Genomic DNA, 18697 nt, shown 5'->3' with positions numbered 1-18697 from the left:
GGGAAAGGATTCGATTTCACAACTGGTTGTTTGGTCACCAAAAGTTGACCTAATCCTTACAGAATACGTTCTTTCTAACCTACATACCTGGTAGTTCATAATGGCTCTGAGACACATGACACAGACGTGCACGTCATCCTTCTTACAAACCAAACGTGAATTTTTGAGAGTCCTACGGCTGGGAAGAGTGTTGGACCTGAAAAGCAATGTTTGATTAAGTGTCTAACCAAAATACGAACATGAATGAAAAGAACTATCTAACGTTCTGTGGAGAATTACTAGCTATACAAAAGTAACCATGTGCCCATGTTTTTCTGTCTGGTTTACCTTAAGGAGTGCCGCGTGGAGCGTTGAATACTGCTGCTGCTGACTGGTGAGGGCAGATTGGTGTCGCCATGTAGATCTTCTATAGATCTGCTCCATGGAGTCTCCACAGATGCCTCTCCACTAGCGCTCTCTGCTGCATCACCATCAAAGCTGAAGAAGAGAACCAGTGATGTAAAAAATACCCAGGAATCCACTCAAGCTAATAGATGAAGAGTGTGATACAAGAAAAAGGACAGAAAAAAAATTACTCACGTAACGGCATATTGTGCGAAGGATAGGTATTCCACCAGCACATCCAAGCCTTGGTTCTCTTCATTCAGAAACTCTCTCACCCACCTGAGCACACAGGAAGAACATAATCTCAAAACCGCCATTATTTCTACCAGAACTTAACCACTTTACATTTAAAGTAGACCTAACAAAAGATACATGAAACAGGAAAGAAGTGGACAAATACAGTGGTGCTTGAAAGTTTGTGAACCCCTTCTTTTCGATACATCTGAATAAATATGACCCAAGACATCATCATATTTTCACACAAGTCCTACAAGTAGACCAAGAGATCCCAATTAAACAAACGAGACAAGAATATTATACTCGATCACTTATTTACTGAGGAAAATGATCCAAAATTACATATCTGTGAGTGGCAAAAGTATGTGAACCAGTTTACTTTGAAGGTGAAATTAGAGTCAGGTGATTTGAAGCATTGGGATGACAATCAGGTGTGAGTAAAGGACAGGGATCTATCAGAGTCTGATCTTCACAACACATGTTTGTGGAAGTGTATCATGTTGTTGAGTTGTTGAAGCTCATCAGGCTGGAAAAGGTTACAAAACCATCTCTAAAGAGTTTGGACTCCACCAATCCACAGACTGTGTACAAATGGAGGAAATTCAAGCCATTCACCATCAGGAGAACACTGAACAAGAGTGGTGTGCATGGCGGGGAGAAAGCCACTGCTCTCCAAAAAGAACACCGCTGCCCGTGTGCAGTTTGCTAAAGCCAGACAAGCCAGAAGACCATTGTAAAAATATTTTGCGGATAGATGAGACAAAAATAGAATGTTTGTTTTAAATTATGTTTGGAGAAAGGAAAGCACTGCATTTCAGCATAAGAACCTTATAGCGAAACATGGTGGTGGTAGTACCATGGATTGGGCCTGTTATGCTGAATCTTGACCTGGATGACTTGCCATCATTGATGAAACAAAGAATTATTCATTATACCAGCGAATTCCAAAGGAAAATGTCAGGACATCGGTCCATGAACTGAATCTTAAGAGAAAGTGGGGCATGCAGAAAAACAACGATCGTAATCACACAAGTCGAATGATTACAGAAGAATAACGTTTTGGAATGCCCAAGTCATGATCTTAATCCAACAGAAATGTTGTGGAAGGAACCCACCAACATCCCAGAGTTGAAGCGGTTCTTGGAAGGAGTCTCCAGTGTCAGCGCTTTGTAACACTGTAACTTTACGTTTCCTGACATGGGATAGAGGACTTTATGGTTTTTCGTTATTTTGAAGAGAAAATAAAAAGAACAGCTGATTACAGCTGCTACATATAACACTATACACTGGCCGAGCGTTTGTGGACACCTGACCATCATGCTCATTTCCCATTCTATTTTCAGTCCCCTTTTGTTTGGGCCTGCTAGTTCCCATAAAGAGTGATTGTAATGCTACGGACTTTCTAAACAATTGTGTGCTTCCAAATTTGTGGTAACAGTTTGGCGAAGACCCACATAAGGGTGTGACGTTTTGCCATGTAGCGTAACTTGTTTCACAGATGTTCTAAAACACTAAACATAACTATAAGCAGCAAACTAAAATGTACTACATGTCATTCTTGAATAAATATAAAATGGTTATTGCTGTCAAAATGCTGCAGGATAAGAGGAATAAAACACTTTGTAACAGTAACTCTGCTGCATCCCTCCACTGTGTGGTTGATTATTTTCCAGAAGAGCATGCACATAATAAGCGGTGTATTCCTTATGCATTCTGAGTAATTCTTTGTAAACCTCTGCTTAATGGTGTTATAGAACTTTATAATTAAACCAGAGTGATCCTTTACAATCTTTAAATCGATCCCCTGCTTTATAACAGAAACCATAAGTCAGATTGTCCGACAACCAGTGACTCACCCGATATGATTGGTTCGGAGTGAAATTTCCAGCTCACGGAGCACCTGGGTGGATTCCTGAACTCTCCTCCTGAATTTCTGCAGGAAAGGCGCATTATTTCAGCAAATTGAAGCAAACGATATCGGGCGCCACACGAACACACACATCTTCGCCGAGATTTTTTAAACAGGGAGAGCAAGTGAGCGGCCTCACTCCCATTACTTACACATGCTAAATGAACTGAATAATGCAGGAGCTCTGCAGCAAGCAGAGCATGCATGTTATACACACACACACACACACACACTCACAGCAAAAAACCGGCGACATAAAAACACCAGATATAATATAACTCTCTTGCAGACATGATAAAAGATGTTTCAGAGTTAAAAGGTCACAACATTAGTCATCATAGAAAATAACGCCACATTCATAGTCGCTTTGCACTTCTCACTATACTGATGATAAATTCAGTGTTCCTGGGTTTCCTCAGCTGGAAATATGAAACTGACATAAGCACAGCATTAAGGCACAACAAGCCACAGCAATTCTGCGTAGGTGCATTTATTTTTGTGCTTATTTTCACAACGAGTGAATTAATTCGGCTTTTAAAAAAATGGTGTGTCTCGGGTTCATGCGATTCTTGGGCTTAAGCCCATTTCTCTTGTACGATATCATGTCATGCAGAGAACAGTGTTACGTCCAGGGCCACTGAACGTCGTGGGCTGTAAATACAGAAAAGAGAAAAAAAAAAACCTATGGAATGCCACTTGAAGGCTGAACGGATATTAAATACATACATATAACACTATTAATGAATTCATTTCAAGTACTGAATTTCTTTTTTATGGATGAAACAATGAATTAACTTAAAGCTGATGAGAGCTCGGTCAGCTTATCCTTCAAACCATCTGCACATTTTCTTTACAGGAGAAGCATAGATAAAAGGCGAAATAATACAATGTGCTGGATCAGGTGCTATTTTATAAGCTGCATAATTTGTGTCTGAATATCAGGAACCTTCCTTGTGAAAATTATTGACGTATCGACTGTAACATGACGGTGTGTGTGTGTGTGTGTGTGAATGCATAAGTATAGCTTGCTGTACATGGCTGGTATAAAAGGCAACAACGATTAACATAATCATAATCTGTTTCTGCTTCTGGTGTAAAACAGGCTTTACACCTACCTTTCTTGTGACAGCAGGGTCCAGAAATCCTCTTAGCTTCTGGATATATGTGTGCGGAGGATTCTTCACCTGGAATCGTTCCTGTTACATACAAGCAGACAGTTCCGAATTACACTTACTACAGTAGAAAACTTTCAGATGCATTAAACTCAAAGCTCAACCACAATTAAATTATCGACCCCCATGTATAACCTTGTGCTGTTACCAACAACTGTTTATTAGCAAACCATTTATTACAAACACATATATTCGATTATCTTATTCAATATATATATATATATATATTAATATCATTCTTAATTTAAAATTAATGTTTAAAAGAATGTTATAATATAATTATCATTTTTTAAAAGATATTTTATTGAATAGATATTCTAAATGGAACCATACTAGTTCGATCAACATAGTTATCATCGTTAGGAGACTTTAGGACAGGGGACATTATCTGGTGGACTGCGGGCCATATGCAGATCCGAGAAAAGTATTTCGGTGAACTGAACAGAGGAAAAAATACTAGTAGTAAACATGAGCCATTGTTGCTGCTGTAGCACAACGTATGGCTGGGAAATACGACAATATAGTCTGATACCGATAGCAAGATAAAATTCAGTCATAATCCTTTTTTTTTTTTTAATTCACTCATTTCTTTTTTTTTAATCGTTACAAACGGACCGGAAGAGGAAGTGTAAAATGTATGGATACATAAGGGGTCAGAAAATTCAGGAACCTATGGGAATATTTTTGAGAAAATATGTCGATCTGAAAAATAAAAACCATGGATACAGTGGCTGAGAAACAAACATATATAAATAATATATAAATAATAAAAAAGCTAACATATATAAATAATAAATAGAGCAAATATAAATATAAAGCAAACATATATAAATAATAAATAGAAAATTAAGCATACGTAGTTTTATGTATATGTAGTTGTACCCACCTCCCTCCCCTATATATATATATATATATATATAGAGAGAGAGAGAGAGAGAGAGAGAGAGAGATAGACAGATACATAGATTGCCATCATATGTCATAGAAATGTCTTTTAAAAGTTGTGATATGATATTTTAGGCATCTTGCTCAACCCTGGTCGATTCAACATGCACTAATGTAAATCTTCCAGCTGAAGTCAGTTCATCAAGAAAGAGAACCGTTTTTATTTCATTCACCTTCTCTAGTCTAATTAGCGATGTGACTCCAAGGCTTGTTAAAAGGTTGATGAGAAAAACGGAATGCTCAAAGGAGACTGGACAGAGAAGTGTCTGTGTATCAGTTCACAACAGATCTCATCTGTGTCAGGGGTGATAATCAAAAGTGATTATTTAGCACAAGTCATTAAACGTTTCTTTTCATTAGTCTCCAGCAGGCCCTTTATGTAGCTGGATCTCCGCAAACGTTAGTTGAATACCCCTGCTTCGGGAGATGAAAGCAATTAAGTAGCATGCATGTGTTACCATACAAACGAAACAAATAGCTATAAATAAAATAAAGCTACTGAGAAATACTGGATATTTAGGAAGATTTGAATTTCACCCGAAACATGGATTTGTACATGTTCTAAAGGCATTCATCAGCAGTAGGTATCGTCTGCGTTAAATCTTTATTAGTTTTTGATGTTGGTCCTAGATTTTTAAACCCTGTGGTACATTACTCAAGCAATATCCAATTTTTCAAGCACTCCAATTTTATTTCCCTCCTTCCAGCATCATCCCGCATGTCTCATGAGAGAAATATGATCATGCATTATTAATACCTCGTTCGCTCAGTCACCTCAGCAAACACATCCACAAGAAAGAAAGAAAGAAAAAAAAAAAAAAAAGAAGTCAACCATGCTCTCGTCGGCTCACGAGTGTAACCATGGCAACATCACATGCGTATGCAAATGCGGTGGGTGTGTATTATTTCCTAGTGCAAGTTACAATCAGTGTGGGGAAGTGTGGGAATCTGGAGAGAAGTAGAAACAAAGACTCACTTCTAAAAGCACAGCATATAAACATTATAGTTCCTAGGCTTAGAATCGCATGCTTCTCTATTTGGACGGTTTTGTGTATACGACAGAAAATTTAATCCATCAAACATACCCAGATTAACCATCACGCTTCTCTCAGCTTCCATATTTCAGCGATGCCGTTTAAAACTCTTACACGAGTCAATCATGACTATTTGCTTCAATCGCTATTAACCATTAGATTTTACAGTAACGTTTCCATATAAATATTCTCCATGTAGCTGCTCAAGCAGAAACATATCAGCAAACAACACGCTTATTCACCTTCTCTGGTTCATCACTACAATCAAATCTCTATGCGGACATATTTTTAAAATGTGTCTTAGTTAAGCGCTTTGACCTGTTACCTATTCATAACTATATTTTATTGTGTAACAGTATTGATTACCTGACGTCTAACTAAAACTCATTGGAGATATGTACAATGCTTGGCTATCGTACATTACTCACGCGCATAGTTTTCGCAGTAGCACATTCTTTATTCTTTAGAGAACTCGATTGTTAATTGCAATTGTTTGTACATCAATTAATCAACTGCTACAATTTCATAATGTCACAATTGTAACAATTTATTAAGCCGTTTGCTGATACACCATATTAATACTACTACTACTACTAATAATAATAATAATAAAAGTAAGAAGAAGTGCATCAATATATTTTAAATATAATATCATGAAAACACCATAATCCATGATAGAAAATTAGGCAATTATTATATCTCAAGATAGCGACTCCAGACACTCAGCTCACTTCTCCGAGCTTCAACTCGTGTACTTTAAGAGGACAAATGCAGTAAAATATCCCATTCCCCACAGTAGGTCAGTAGATAATAATTGGTTAAATGATGTATCACAATATTAATCATGTACAATATTATTTCTGCCATAATGCCATCAATACTGTTCCATGTTTCTAGGATGGCAAGGTGGTGAATGGCAGCATGTAAACAAATGTCACGCACATAATATGCTAGAAGAAATCATCTACACAGAGCCCCTAATGAAATGCTGTCAAGGCTTCATTTCAGTTCAAATTCTGCCCCATGAGAACAGCTTTTAAGTACGTTTTAGTGCTTTAGTGATTAGGAAATTATTGTGTCCCACACCTACTGCAGAGTTATCTGGCTCTTCCTTCTTAAATTTCGAGAGCATATCTCGAGCAACTATTTCCCGCAAGTCTGATGGACAGGAAATTAGTGCGTTTGCGGCGATTTTCAGCAGGCTTTGGGCATCAGTCAAGTCACTCACCTGATCGCAGATGAGTTCCCACTTCTTCTCGTTATCGTACTGCCGCAGAAGCCTCACCTTGTCTGGCGGAAGGTTCATGGAGTTCTGCAAGACACAGACGCCGTCATCCATCAATCCGCACGCCCATTTTAGTCATGCTTTGACTAGACATTGTGGCTCACACCTACTTATTGAGTTTGTCCAGATGGATTGTCCAGATTTGGAATAATTGAGACTAAGCACCTGGTAATCTCAAACATATGGCAGGGCCATATGTAAGGGACAAAACATATTAGGAAGTGCTACAGTAATCAGTGATGGGGGTGCATGATGCAGCCCGCCGTGAAGTGGAGTTACTGGTAGCATTTGAAAATTGATTGTTTTCCAATAACAGCACATCTCAAAGTGTCTTACTCCTAGTACTTATTTAAAAACATACATTTTATCCATTTATAGTATAGAAACGAGTTAGTTCCTATCGTCACTTACATTACAGCAGCTATAATCAATCGTTCCTTCATCGGCGTGTTTTTCCCCCCTCTTTCTTTTGTTAAAAAGACAAAAACAAAAACGCAGCTTGTCATGTCACCAAGAAACTCCAAATCCCTGAAGACTTTCCCCACAACAAAAAACCTACACGAACAGCTTTACCTCGGGCTGTTACAAAGCGCTGACGGTGGAGATTCCTTCCAAAGATACAAATAAATGTCTCCTCAGTGAAAGCTTCACCGCGCCAGTGCTTGCATGAATATACACTGTGTATTCATTTTTTTTTTTGTAATTTGAAGGATTTTTTACGCCCTCGGGTCAAAACACCACTCTAAACTTAACCCGACCCTAACCCACTTAAAAACCTTTGCTTTCATTATCATTATAAAGCAACACACTGGTTTGTTTCTTTTGACATGAATTTGAATCTAGCATACGTTCTTACTGAGCACTGTGTTGCACGTGTTGATAATAGCGTTTGTAAATTGTCCTGGGGTGTGCGAGTCATTATAGAAAGTAAAACTACCAGTCTAACAGATCTCTGGATTTACCTGGACACGTTGTGTACACGTTTGCATGTATTTCCTTGGCAAAACATTGAACTTGTAATGACTTGTAAGTCACTCAATGCATTTGCAGTAACTGCTGAACATTACAAAAAATAAATAAATAAATAAATAAAATGTTTGTAATTGTTGATATGGTGAAGATTTCTGTGAGGAAAATCTTTGGAAGGAGTCTCCAGTGTCAGTATTTCGGTAACAGCTTTCAGTCCTGCCAGGATTTTGTGATCGCGGAAATCGGTACAAAATCAAGCAAACGCGATCATTTTCGGAGGAACTTTGGCCAAGACGCGTGTCATCACGACGCACGTTCAGCCAAAGCCCTCTTCGATTCATGTGCGTCAAACACGAACATGGCTAAAAGGTCTTATTTACCAACAAACATCACCGTGAAAGACCGTGCAAAACAATTTTAAGCAACTGCAATTTTGCCAATTCAACCAGTTTCCCCATTAAAAAAATATGCAAATTAAAAAAACAACAACAAAACCCGCAGCAAAAGCAAGCATTTTTAGCTGCAACAATCACACACAAAACCCACTATGAAATCCTGAACTTTAAGCTGTCTGAGACAGGAAAGTCTTCAAGACGTAAGTCTTATAGCGTAACAGCAAATAGCTGTGGTATAAGATGAATAAAACACTTTAGGACAAGTTGTCATTGGAAATTAACAAACACTGATTTGGTTATAGTATCTGTTATAACCGTCAAGTTTTGTTCTTTACTTAACGCATTAAACTACAATGACTAAGAAGTGATAAAGCAACAGCACATGGTGTTAGAAAGTCAGCTGTTGTGTAGGAGTCATATTATTTTACCGTGACACATGGCCGACATAATACGATGTGCTATCATCCACCTACAGTGTTCTCCATAGACTTTACAAGCATTATACTGAGTACGGGGGCGGCACAGGGAGTTCTGGATGTAAGCACAGATGTATTCCGACTCTCTCGGGAACAGGAGGCAGGCGCGCAGATGATTAAATGGCTAATTGGGGAAACCAGAACAACTGTGCTTCTTATTTAAAACAGGGTTCAAGGAACCTTAGACTGGTGCAGTCGGGCTTAGTCGGGTATAATTTGTGATGCAAAGTAGTGGAACCGAGATGGTGATTTGCATTCCGTCCATTTTGTACGTCTCTTGCTCTACACCCTCCAAAAAACACGCAAGGATTTATGGATTGTAAGTCTGAGTAGAGTTCCTGTGAGGTTTCATTCAATCTTCCGTGCTATGAATACACATCATACGGCGCCTGTCGGAGAGAAATTCTTCATGCTAATCGGATCAGAGCCATCAGTCCCGTAACGTCTACGAGGACACCCCAAGACTTGTCAAAAAGACGCGGCGATGTATTTCGTTATATAAACTGGATGTCTTAGGATCGCTCAGAAGAGCATCGCCAACATGAATTAAAACCCTGTTCCGCCAAGCACAACGTGAAAAGCAGTTTTGATGTATGTATAGGATTACTATTTAATGATCCAGTTTATTACATTCATATTATTTTAGACATATTAATATTTTTTTTTTTTTTAGATATAGGCATACCCTATACCACTCTATAAACTTGAAATAAAGTAAAAACAAAAACAAAAAAGGAAGCAATTTCGGATTGTGGTTTTATGGCCGCAGCTTAAATTATTATACGTTACGTTATAGATTAATGTTATTAATTAAGAACAACGTTATAAATTTGCTACCGATTACTGCTTCGTGCGGTGTTTTGCGGATTTTGGGTGCGGATTGTGTTTTACGAACATGTTGCCAGTTATGATGTATTATACATTGGTGGTGTTTTAAGTGTGTTGCCAGTGACGCCAAGTTATACACAGTAGTGTACGGTTTTAAATCGTTGCAACATACCTTCAAACAGAAATGGTTGGTTTGCACTAGCAGACACACTCTCTGCACTTACACTTTCCCTTTGTTTGCCGTAGACAATGCCTGATTGGAGTTCATTCCGACCGTTTGCTTTAAAAAAAAACATTATTCAGTACAGCATTGCTTTTCAAATGCAGTATTATAAGTCGTGTTGCCATGTTTTGAAATACCATTATAGCTGTTTTGCAGTTTGTGCACACGTCCTCTGCGAAATTATTGTGACATAGTATTTCTACGATGAATAAATAACAAATACATTTTTATAAAGGTGAGTGTAGTATTATACGGTTTTTGGATTGGATGCGTTATGAGTCTTTGGTGATGCAGGGTGTGTTGTCAATTGTTAAAAATCATTATACAACTTTAAAAAAAAAAAAAGTTATTTAAACTGGAGTGGTTAAATACTATTTATGCAACATTGTAACATGTAGTAATAATGCAGCAGCCGAAGTGCACATCAATGATTACTTTTCAGTTGACACGCTGTGTACACATAGCATGTGCCTTTCCTGTACTTTCTCAAATGGTGAATATCTAATTAATCAAAAACTCCAATCAACAGAACAACTGGCATGGACGGGCACAGGTGACTGGTGATTGGATTCCGCATGGGGTTCTCCATTCGCATGGAACTGAGAGAGCACGCACACGTCCGAGCAGACGTCAAAAAAACAGCCATTAGAAGTCGACGATCGCGTGTAGCTATTGTGCAGCCGCAAACATCACCAATCCAGCCAACCTCTACACAATAGACGCGCGCGCGCGTGTGCGTGCGCGTGCTGCTGCTTTCACGAGCGATCTGGCCAAGAAGGGAGGGGGTGCGGGGGGAGTGCCGTCTAGAAATCCCACTCTACCATTACTATGAGATATTTCTTTTACTGGTTTGTTTTTTACACAGATTGCAGGATGGGACAGGCAGACATTACCAACGCGATGGAGAACCTCTCCTCGAGCTCGGCGGGGTCAGGCATGGGCAGTTTGGGCGGCTTGTTTCTCGCCCTGAAGTCTGTGAGCTGCGCGTCCACGCTCTCTGCGTTGCCCATGTTTTTGTTTGATGATGATGATGATGATGAGGAGAATAAGGATGGCTCACGAAAAGAACTGTTGAACTGTTTTTTTCTCTCTCTCTCTCTTCAATTAAAATGTATCCTGATGAAGAACAATACAATACTCGAGGAAGATGCGAAGATCCAGATTTTTTCCCCCCTCATACGTCACTACACGTTTCCATCGATGTGGATCAGACGCGCTGCATCGCTACATTGTTAATCCGTGCTGCTTTTTTTTAAATTCTAATTCTTGATCCACCGCTCGGCCTCGCAGCGCATCTTCTCGCACGGAAAGCATCGCTTATAGACACAGACAGCGTCTCAGCGGGACGTCGTTCGCCGCATCTAGCGCCGTTAATGTCTCGTTCTCGGTTAAACACTCGTCTGTGCGCATGGCTCTGCCTCCATGTAATTTACTGTCCTGTTAATCCTGCGCTCTGGCGATAACACACGAAGTCCGAGCAAATTCAACCCCCGACACAATGAACCCTTTCAGCATGAGAAATCCCGCTGAGGCGTGACGAGAGTCGAGGGGGTGGAGGCGGGGGCGGGGTGCGGCAATGTTTTCTTCCGTTGCATTCTGGGGCGTGTAGTTTACAGACATGGTCCTATGGGGTTAGATTTGTGGCAAAAAAAAACCAAACGTAAATTTTCAGGAAACGAAGCAAATATACAATGAGAAAGAAGAAAAACACTCTGCAACTGAAAACAGTGAACTCAGCCGCATCTTGGTTTATGAACGTAGCCAGAGATTTCATCTTCCGCTTCGTAAATTTACATTCGTGTGTGGGCGGGGCTTAACAACAATTCACTCTCATTGGCTAGTGAGATTTGAGGAAGTTGAAACAACTTCGTTCTGGATGGTTCTCTGTATAATTATAGTGTTTATACTTTGTACTGGGAATTACTTATGTACTTAGTCACTATTTTAGTCCGTAATTAATATTTGACGTTTGGGTAGTCATACCACTATTTTAATAAAAAAAAAAAACAACAACATTTTTTTTTTGGAAGAGCTCTCAGGAGCGGCATGGAGCGTCGGCGTCATCATCATTGACTACGTTTACATGGACCGCAGTAATCTAGTTATTGACCTTACTCTGAGTAAGATAATAATGTGATTAAGGTGTTTACATGAGTCGCTTTTAGAATACTCCTGTCATGTACCCGTTTTACATGTTATAGAACATAATTAGATTAACGGCACACTTCATTACGTCACCGCGCCACGCCGTCCGACGTCCCTCCAGAATTTCACGTATCGACATACAGTTCGTCTTCATTGTGGTACCGTATACAGTTTTGGGTGTTTTTATTAATTTTTTTTTTTTAACGAACGCTTTAAGTGCAGTTAATTATTTGTCATGCTGTACGTGCTAATAGACGACTGCTTGAAGCCGTGGGCTGCGTCCCAAACCGCGTACTTACCGTCTATATAGTAGCCGAGATACATGTATTTTTCCCCACTACAGGCCTATAGTAGGCAAGTACGCGGTTTGGGACACAGTCATGTTCTCTTGTTCGACGTAAAACTGCCGTGTGATCGTGTCCTGTCGCACAATGCGGTGAAAACTCTCACACGACGTTCATAGTGTGATTAAGGTGTTTACATGTCTGTAATACACGTCCATAATGTGACTAAAACAGGAATACTCCACACGTCTTAATTCGATTAGTGCTTAATTCGAGTATGACCTTAATTAGATTAAGGTAAGTAAAAATAGCTGTTTACATGCTAGTTTCTTAATTACAGTATCGTCTTAATCGGGTTTATAGTGGATTATGGTTGTCCATGTAAACGCAGCTAGTGACATTATCCTCCTCCTCCTCCTCAGTTGGACATTTGAGCTGTCAATCCAAATCTCACTAGCCAATGAGGGAATATTGTTGTTAAGCCCTGCCCACAGGTGAAATTTGTACCAGAATGACGGCTGAGCGTAAATGAAAATCTTGAAAGCGTAAATGAAAATTCATGAACCGTGATTAGTGAAAAACGAAGCTTTAAAAAATGTGTTACCCAAGAATGTTGTTTATTCGAAGACCATGTGACATTTTTGCCACTGAGTTCACAGTTTATAGTTAGAGAATGCCCCGCCCCCCCTTCTCATTGTATATATTTTAAAATGTTACCTTCAATACTTTTGGCACAAATCATAATCCCACGTGGTTCTCAACCAGGATTCGGGAAGCACAGCAATTCATTTAAGCTGGAATCAGAATTGCTCTCAAAAGTCCTACATGAATAGTCTACAGCTGATAATCACAATCTTTACAATAACAATACGTGAATATTAACGCACTAATTATGCACTGAATGAATACTTACTGAAATATTAACTAATGATAAGTAATGATTTAAGTAAGTATTAATTCATGTAGAGCATGATTATTCATTGTACTGTTATTGTAAAGTGTTACCAGAATCTCAGCCTTGCTTCAGTGAATAATCTCACCTACATACTGTAGCCTTTTATCTAAGAGCTGTAAGCTTCACACTCATACTGAACATCCTTTCAACACACTCAGCACTACTTGCTTTTGTAAAAAACTATTAACACATAAGCACACTAAACTGCTGTGGTCCTGCACGGCCACGCTTATTTGCATAAAGATATGCCCCAAAATGACCATAAATGGTAAACAAGTTCCCTTTAAACAGCACAGTAACCTGCATTCTGCTTGTTGTAGACAACATGGAGCAAGGCTGGCCGAACGGTCTGTGACGCCCTAGAAGAGATTAGACCATGGGCCCTTAACAGAGGATGCTGCGTTACAAGACACAATACTAAAAACTTGACAAATGAAATGAATGAAAGATATCATGTTAGAAATATCAAATGACATTAAAAGGACTTGCGTAATATACCACTGCACTGGTCTCAGTTATTCACAGTTGGCACATGACTTCCTCACTGTATGCGTGTCCGGTAGGTAGAGATGCTTTGGGCCACAGTAATCAGGGTATTGGTTAGGGGAGATGAGGAGAGGGAGCCCATTCTGCTGTGCAGCATAGCACATACCCTTACAAACTGCCATACATTTGTAACACTCTCATCACACACATCCAGACAATGCCATTGCCCTAAAAGCAGGCCAAAGGTGTGCTCTGCTTCTGAACTTGCTAGAGTAGTGTCTTTCCTCTATGCTTTGTGGGTTAGGGAATGGAGTAAGGAGCATTCGCCTGAGGGCATAGCCATAATCACCTGCAGGGATATTGCATTTTTTAAAGGTTAATATGTTTGGATGAGAAAGACACACACACACACACACACACACACACACACACACATACACACACGTGTTGAAATCCAGTGAAAGTTGAAACTAGTTTAACCGCTATCTTACCATGAAGTTGTGGAAGAATGAAATAAAATAGCCAAGTCAAGCTTTGATAAGCTGCTAGACTCTGCTGTATTACAAGTAAAAGGTGCTTTAATAGTGTATTAGTTAAGGAATGCGCACACTTATGCAATGAGGTTATTGTAAGTATCCCATCCCTCCTTCCCAAATGTTTCTATTAGTTTTTTTTTTTTTACTAGAACTTTGTTGGCTGCTATGTCACAATAAAAATGGAAACCGATCTGACAGGATTTATCTTGATTTAATGTTTTTTTTTACATCACAATCAAATCTGCTATTTTAACATGTGAGTGTAGACTTTTTTTATCCACTGTAATTCTCTCTTTAAGCATCTGGTTGCCAGGAATCCAAGGATTGTCAAGACCTGTAAGTGGACCAGTATTATCTGGTTTCACAACATTATTCTAAACCTGATCCCAAATCGTCACATACTGTAGTTCCATGAGAATGGCTCCTGGAAATCTAAATAGGCCCATTAGCCAGTCATCATCATTGGGGAAGAAATCTTTGTGTTCTCTAAAAACACGTTCTCGCCTTGCTTGTCAGTTGGTTTTGGTTTTCTAACAATGGTACCAACACAGTTGTGCCATTGACAACACACCATTCTATAGACTATTTACAGTATATCATTCTGTAACTTACTTATAGATCTGCGAATGTATGAAAATGTTGCACAGCTGTTTGCAGCCTGTAATTTCTCACAATGAATATAATTGTAATTTGTAATGTAATTTCTGTAATTTGTAATGTAATTTCTCATAATGAATATAATGAAATATAACAAAGTATTAATTTGTTTGGGGATGAGACAGACTGTAAGATGGAAAAAAAGTTATTTAAAGCAATAAGTATTAATAAAATATGAATAATAATATTATTAATATTAATGGTGCCAGTGGGGCTTGTCACAGCCTTAGTCACGGTGTGGCTCTGGTTGTGTTAGGCAAACATGCCTGAGTGCTATTAGGTGTAACGTGGAAACCATATGGAACCAGTGGCACTGAGCATGCATTAATGGTGCCAGTGAGGCTTGCTAGTCACTAGAGAGGCCTGTATGGTTTTGGTTGTGATAGGCATGTTGGCAAGGTTAAAGGAAACATGGTAATCCTATGGGCACCGGAGAAGGTCTGACAGGGAGTAATGCCATAGCAGGACAACATATACCTGTCTAATTAATAAGAAACAGGCAAAACAGTCTACACAAATAATCTCATGATTATTTTCTCATGATCAGGATGCCTATCTGCAGTGATTATTGCGTTGTATAATTTGATATGAAGTGTTATATGTGAGATTGGTGATATGTGCATTTAGCTATAATTCCCTACATGTCCACAAGGTGTCACTAACTCCAGGTGTTTCTAAAATGTTGTATATGACTCTAAACATCGGTCAAATCTTCCATAAATATACACCCGATTTCCAGTTTTAGGGTGGGACGTTCCATACACACATTCCAGACACATTTTCAATATACATACTGTATATAAATGAGGCCCCAGGAATATCCTTAGATGGCTTGTCTCTGCAGCTCTTACACTAGCGCTTACACATTTCAGCATATCCCATTCTGAAACAAACCTAGAGCACAAAAGAACGTCACATTAGAGACATCACTTTTAAGCAAATTCATGGTTTCTGAATGTAAAACCTGCTGAACCTCCTGACTTGGCTGTTGTCTATTATCTAGAGATGCACTGATACTAAATTTCTCAGCCGATACGATAACCGATTATTCAGAGTGATATCGGCCGATACCGAAACCGATACTTCTGCCTTTTATGCCTTCTTTTAATTTAATTCTGAAAGAAATGCAAATAAAAACTTTATTCTCTCCATTTCAACAAGTTGTTTGACAGTAACTGGTCTCATCAACAGAAAAGACATTCCTCTAATTAACATTAACACATGAACTCAATTCTGAAGATTAAAGTAAGATGATTAACTAATTGAATGGTATTCATTCATATTAACATTGAATTCTAAAAATCCTCCTGTTACTCTCACGTTCACTCTCCACAAACACAAGCATTTCTTCTTCATCACTGAACATCACACTGGTCATATATAATATCAACTTTTTTATATATTAACATTAACTGGACATGAAATATGCTACTTTACAAATATATTTTTCTGTGCAATATATACTTTGTGTTACGTAACGTAGACTGGAGGCGGATGCAGGTGCAGGTCAAAGTCTTTATTAACAGTAGACAAACACACACAGGAAACGCGGTCTTCACCAGGAAAACAAGAAACTGGTATCGTGGCTTGAAACCAGACCGCTTAACATACTAACGCATTCACTATCGTAATCAACCATAACCGGGAACCGCATCAGACGTTTAGTACAAACTATACCAACTATAAGACTGCGCAAAGTGCGCAGTCACATGAGGGGTTTAAATAGCAAACATACTCAAACCAAAACATGGACACCTGGGGCAAATCAGAGACACGATCAAACTTAATTTAATGTCCAAGCGGGAAGCGAACGAAAACAAGAGTCACGTGACCAGACAGAAGCCGTGCCGCAGTGCCATCTGCTGGCCGTGGCGTAACACTTTGTCAACTCATCTTCATTTAAATCTTTCAACGGTGTACTGGCGCTTTAATTCGGCTCGAGCAACGCGGCAAGACAATTAATAAAATTAGATTCGACGCCGAAACTCCCGCTTCACTGCTGCTCACGTCCGGTGTAAAATTGTATCAGTGCAGAGATTACAGAGCTTACAAACTGCAGTTTTGTCGTCATCCCACACAAGAGACATCTTTATGCACAGCACAAAATCAATGTGTTTTCCCGCCCTCTTTTGATTGACAGGATATAATCGGCCCTGAACATCGGATATCTTAAAACTATCGGCCGAAGGCCCATAGCGGGAAAAATAGCCTTTATCGGCTGATACATCGGTGCATCTCTACTATTATCACATTACCCAAAGAGATAAACATAGTTAACTTGTCTTTTTACAGATAGCTCAATCTTCCTAAAGAAGGAATAGCCAAACTATCTAGCTATCATAATAACTAACATATAAACTATGACAAACTACCATTACCAGCTAACCTAGCCAGCTACTAACTAGCATAAATTTTTATCAACTTAGCTTATGTCCTAGATAGCTATGTGCCATACTGAAACGGTTTTGAACAATGTAGCTAGCTAATACTACCTGCTGCTAACTAGTGCTATCTCTCCAAACATCCAACTAAATATGACAAATGTTATATTGGTTAATAGGATCTCTTTGAGAAAGAGATTTTGATAATGGCTAGGAAGTCTTGCTCATTAAGCTCTTTAAGTTTACCCCAATTACTGGTTTACCCTTTCCCTAGCTAACAAGCTTTCACAGATACATCAGAACAAATAAAATAATATTGTTTAACCAACATCAACATACCTCAAGTTTGAGCTTATTTTTCTTCTTCTTCCGTTCTTCTCTTCCTTTTCCCTGCTCCAGATGGATACTGCTTTGTTTCCATTGGTGCATGATGAATGGCCACATAATGTCATTCGGTCAATATACACATAAAACTATAATAATGATTTAGAGCTGAGATAGATATGATTCAGTCACTGCATGAAATCACACAGGAGTAAAAAAGTGAAGTCAGAGTCGGGGTAATTGGAGTGGCATAGCATTTTTCCAGTGATAGTAGGTCTGACTGTTGACTGTACACATGATTATAGTTAGGGGAGAGTGGGGTCAGTTGTAATGCTATCAATTGCTCCAATCAGCAACAAGCTACAGTGGTGACACTCACTCTGCACATGCTCAGTAGCATCCTCTGCCTGCCTATAAAAGGACAGTAGTATAATCACAACTCTGAAGAATTGATCACTAAAACAAAAAAAATTTGTTATTAAAGTAATTTTCCTCATCTGGCAAACATTATGAATTATGTGTTCATTTCTGTACGCAACTGTGACATGAAACCAAAATAGGTTAATTTCGATCACTGTCACTATCGCTAGGACAAAGCTGAAAGAGCCACGTGCATCAGCTGACTGAAGTATTTGTGCATCATTGGTATTCAAACTTCAGACATAACTATACAGACTTATTCAGGAGTTACTTGAGATTTATGCATGCTTGGTTGAGTTTGCTGAACACAGAGACACGTATCAATTATGCATGATTCTGACATTGGGCTTGTGTAATATCGGCTTGTCTGAGGAGCAATATTAAGTCCAGCACCACTGTGTGACAGTTTGATATAACCACAATATCCATACCACTTATCCTACACAGGGTCACAGGGGAGCCTGGAGACTATATCAGGACACCCTGGACAGGATGCCAACCCATCGCAGAGGACAATCGGAAACAATTTGGACATGCCAATCAGACTACAATGCATATCTTTGGACGGGGGAGGAAACTGGAGTACCCGGAGAAAACCCCCAAAGCAAAGGGAGAACGTGAAAACTCTATGCACACAGGGAAGATATGGGAT

General features: G+C 39.1%; 1 protein-coding gene across 4 annotated transcripts in view; it reads right to left on the bottom strand.

The window, feature by feature from the left end:
• fmnl2b (formin-like 2b) overlaps positions 1–17907 on the bottom strand; it is a 37268-nt gene extending 19361 nt beyond the window's left edge. For 2 of the 4 annotated variants that reach the window (XM_053684296.1, XM_053684295.1), the window contains exons 1-8: positions 17641–17907; positions 15715–15814; positions 6910–6993; positions 3646–3726; positions 2478–2554; positions 580–663; positions 328–477; positions 88–196 (exon numbers count right to left, since the gene is read on the bottom strand). In XM_053684296.1, the coding sequence (XP_053540271.1) occupies positions 88–196; positions 328–477; positions 580–663; positions 2478–2554; positions 3646–3726; positions 6910–6993; positions 15715–15814; positions 17641–17753 (798 nt within the window). In that variant the 5' untranslated portion in view covers positions 17754–17907. Of the gene's footprint in view, positions 1–87; positions 197–327; positions 478–579; positions 664–2477; positions 2555–3645; positions 3727–6909; positions 6994–10750; positions 11721–15714; positions 15815–17640 lie in introns of those variants that run through there. The other 2 variants (XM_017482545.3, XM_017482544.3) reach the window with 1 other exon arrangement.
• Between the last annotated feature and the right edge of the window lie 790 nt (positions 17908–18697).

Source organism: Ictalurus punctatus, chromosome 12 (genome assembly GCF_001660625.3).
Source record: "Ictalurus punctatus breed USDA103 chromosome 12, Coco_2.0, whole genome shotgun sequence".
NCBI classification, from domain to species: Eukaryota; Metazoa; Chordata; class Actinopteri; order Siluriformes; family Ictaluridae; genus Ictalurus; species Ictalurus punctatus.
Note: the sequence above shows the minus strand (reverse complement) of the source record. Positions and strands in the feature narration are given on the sequence as shown.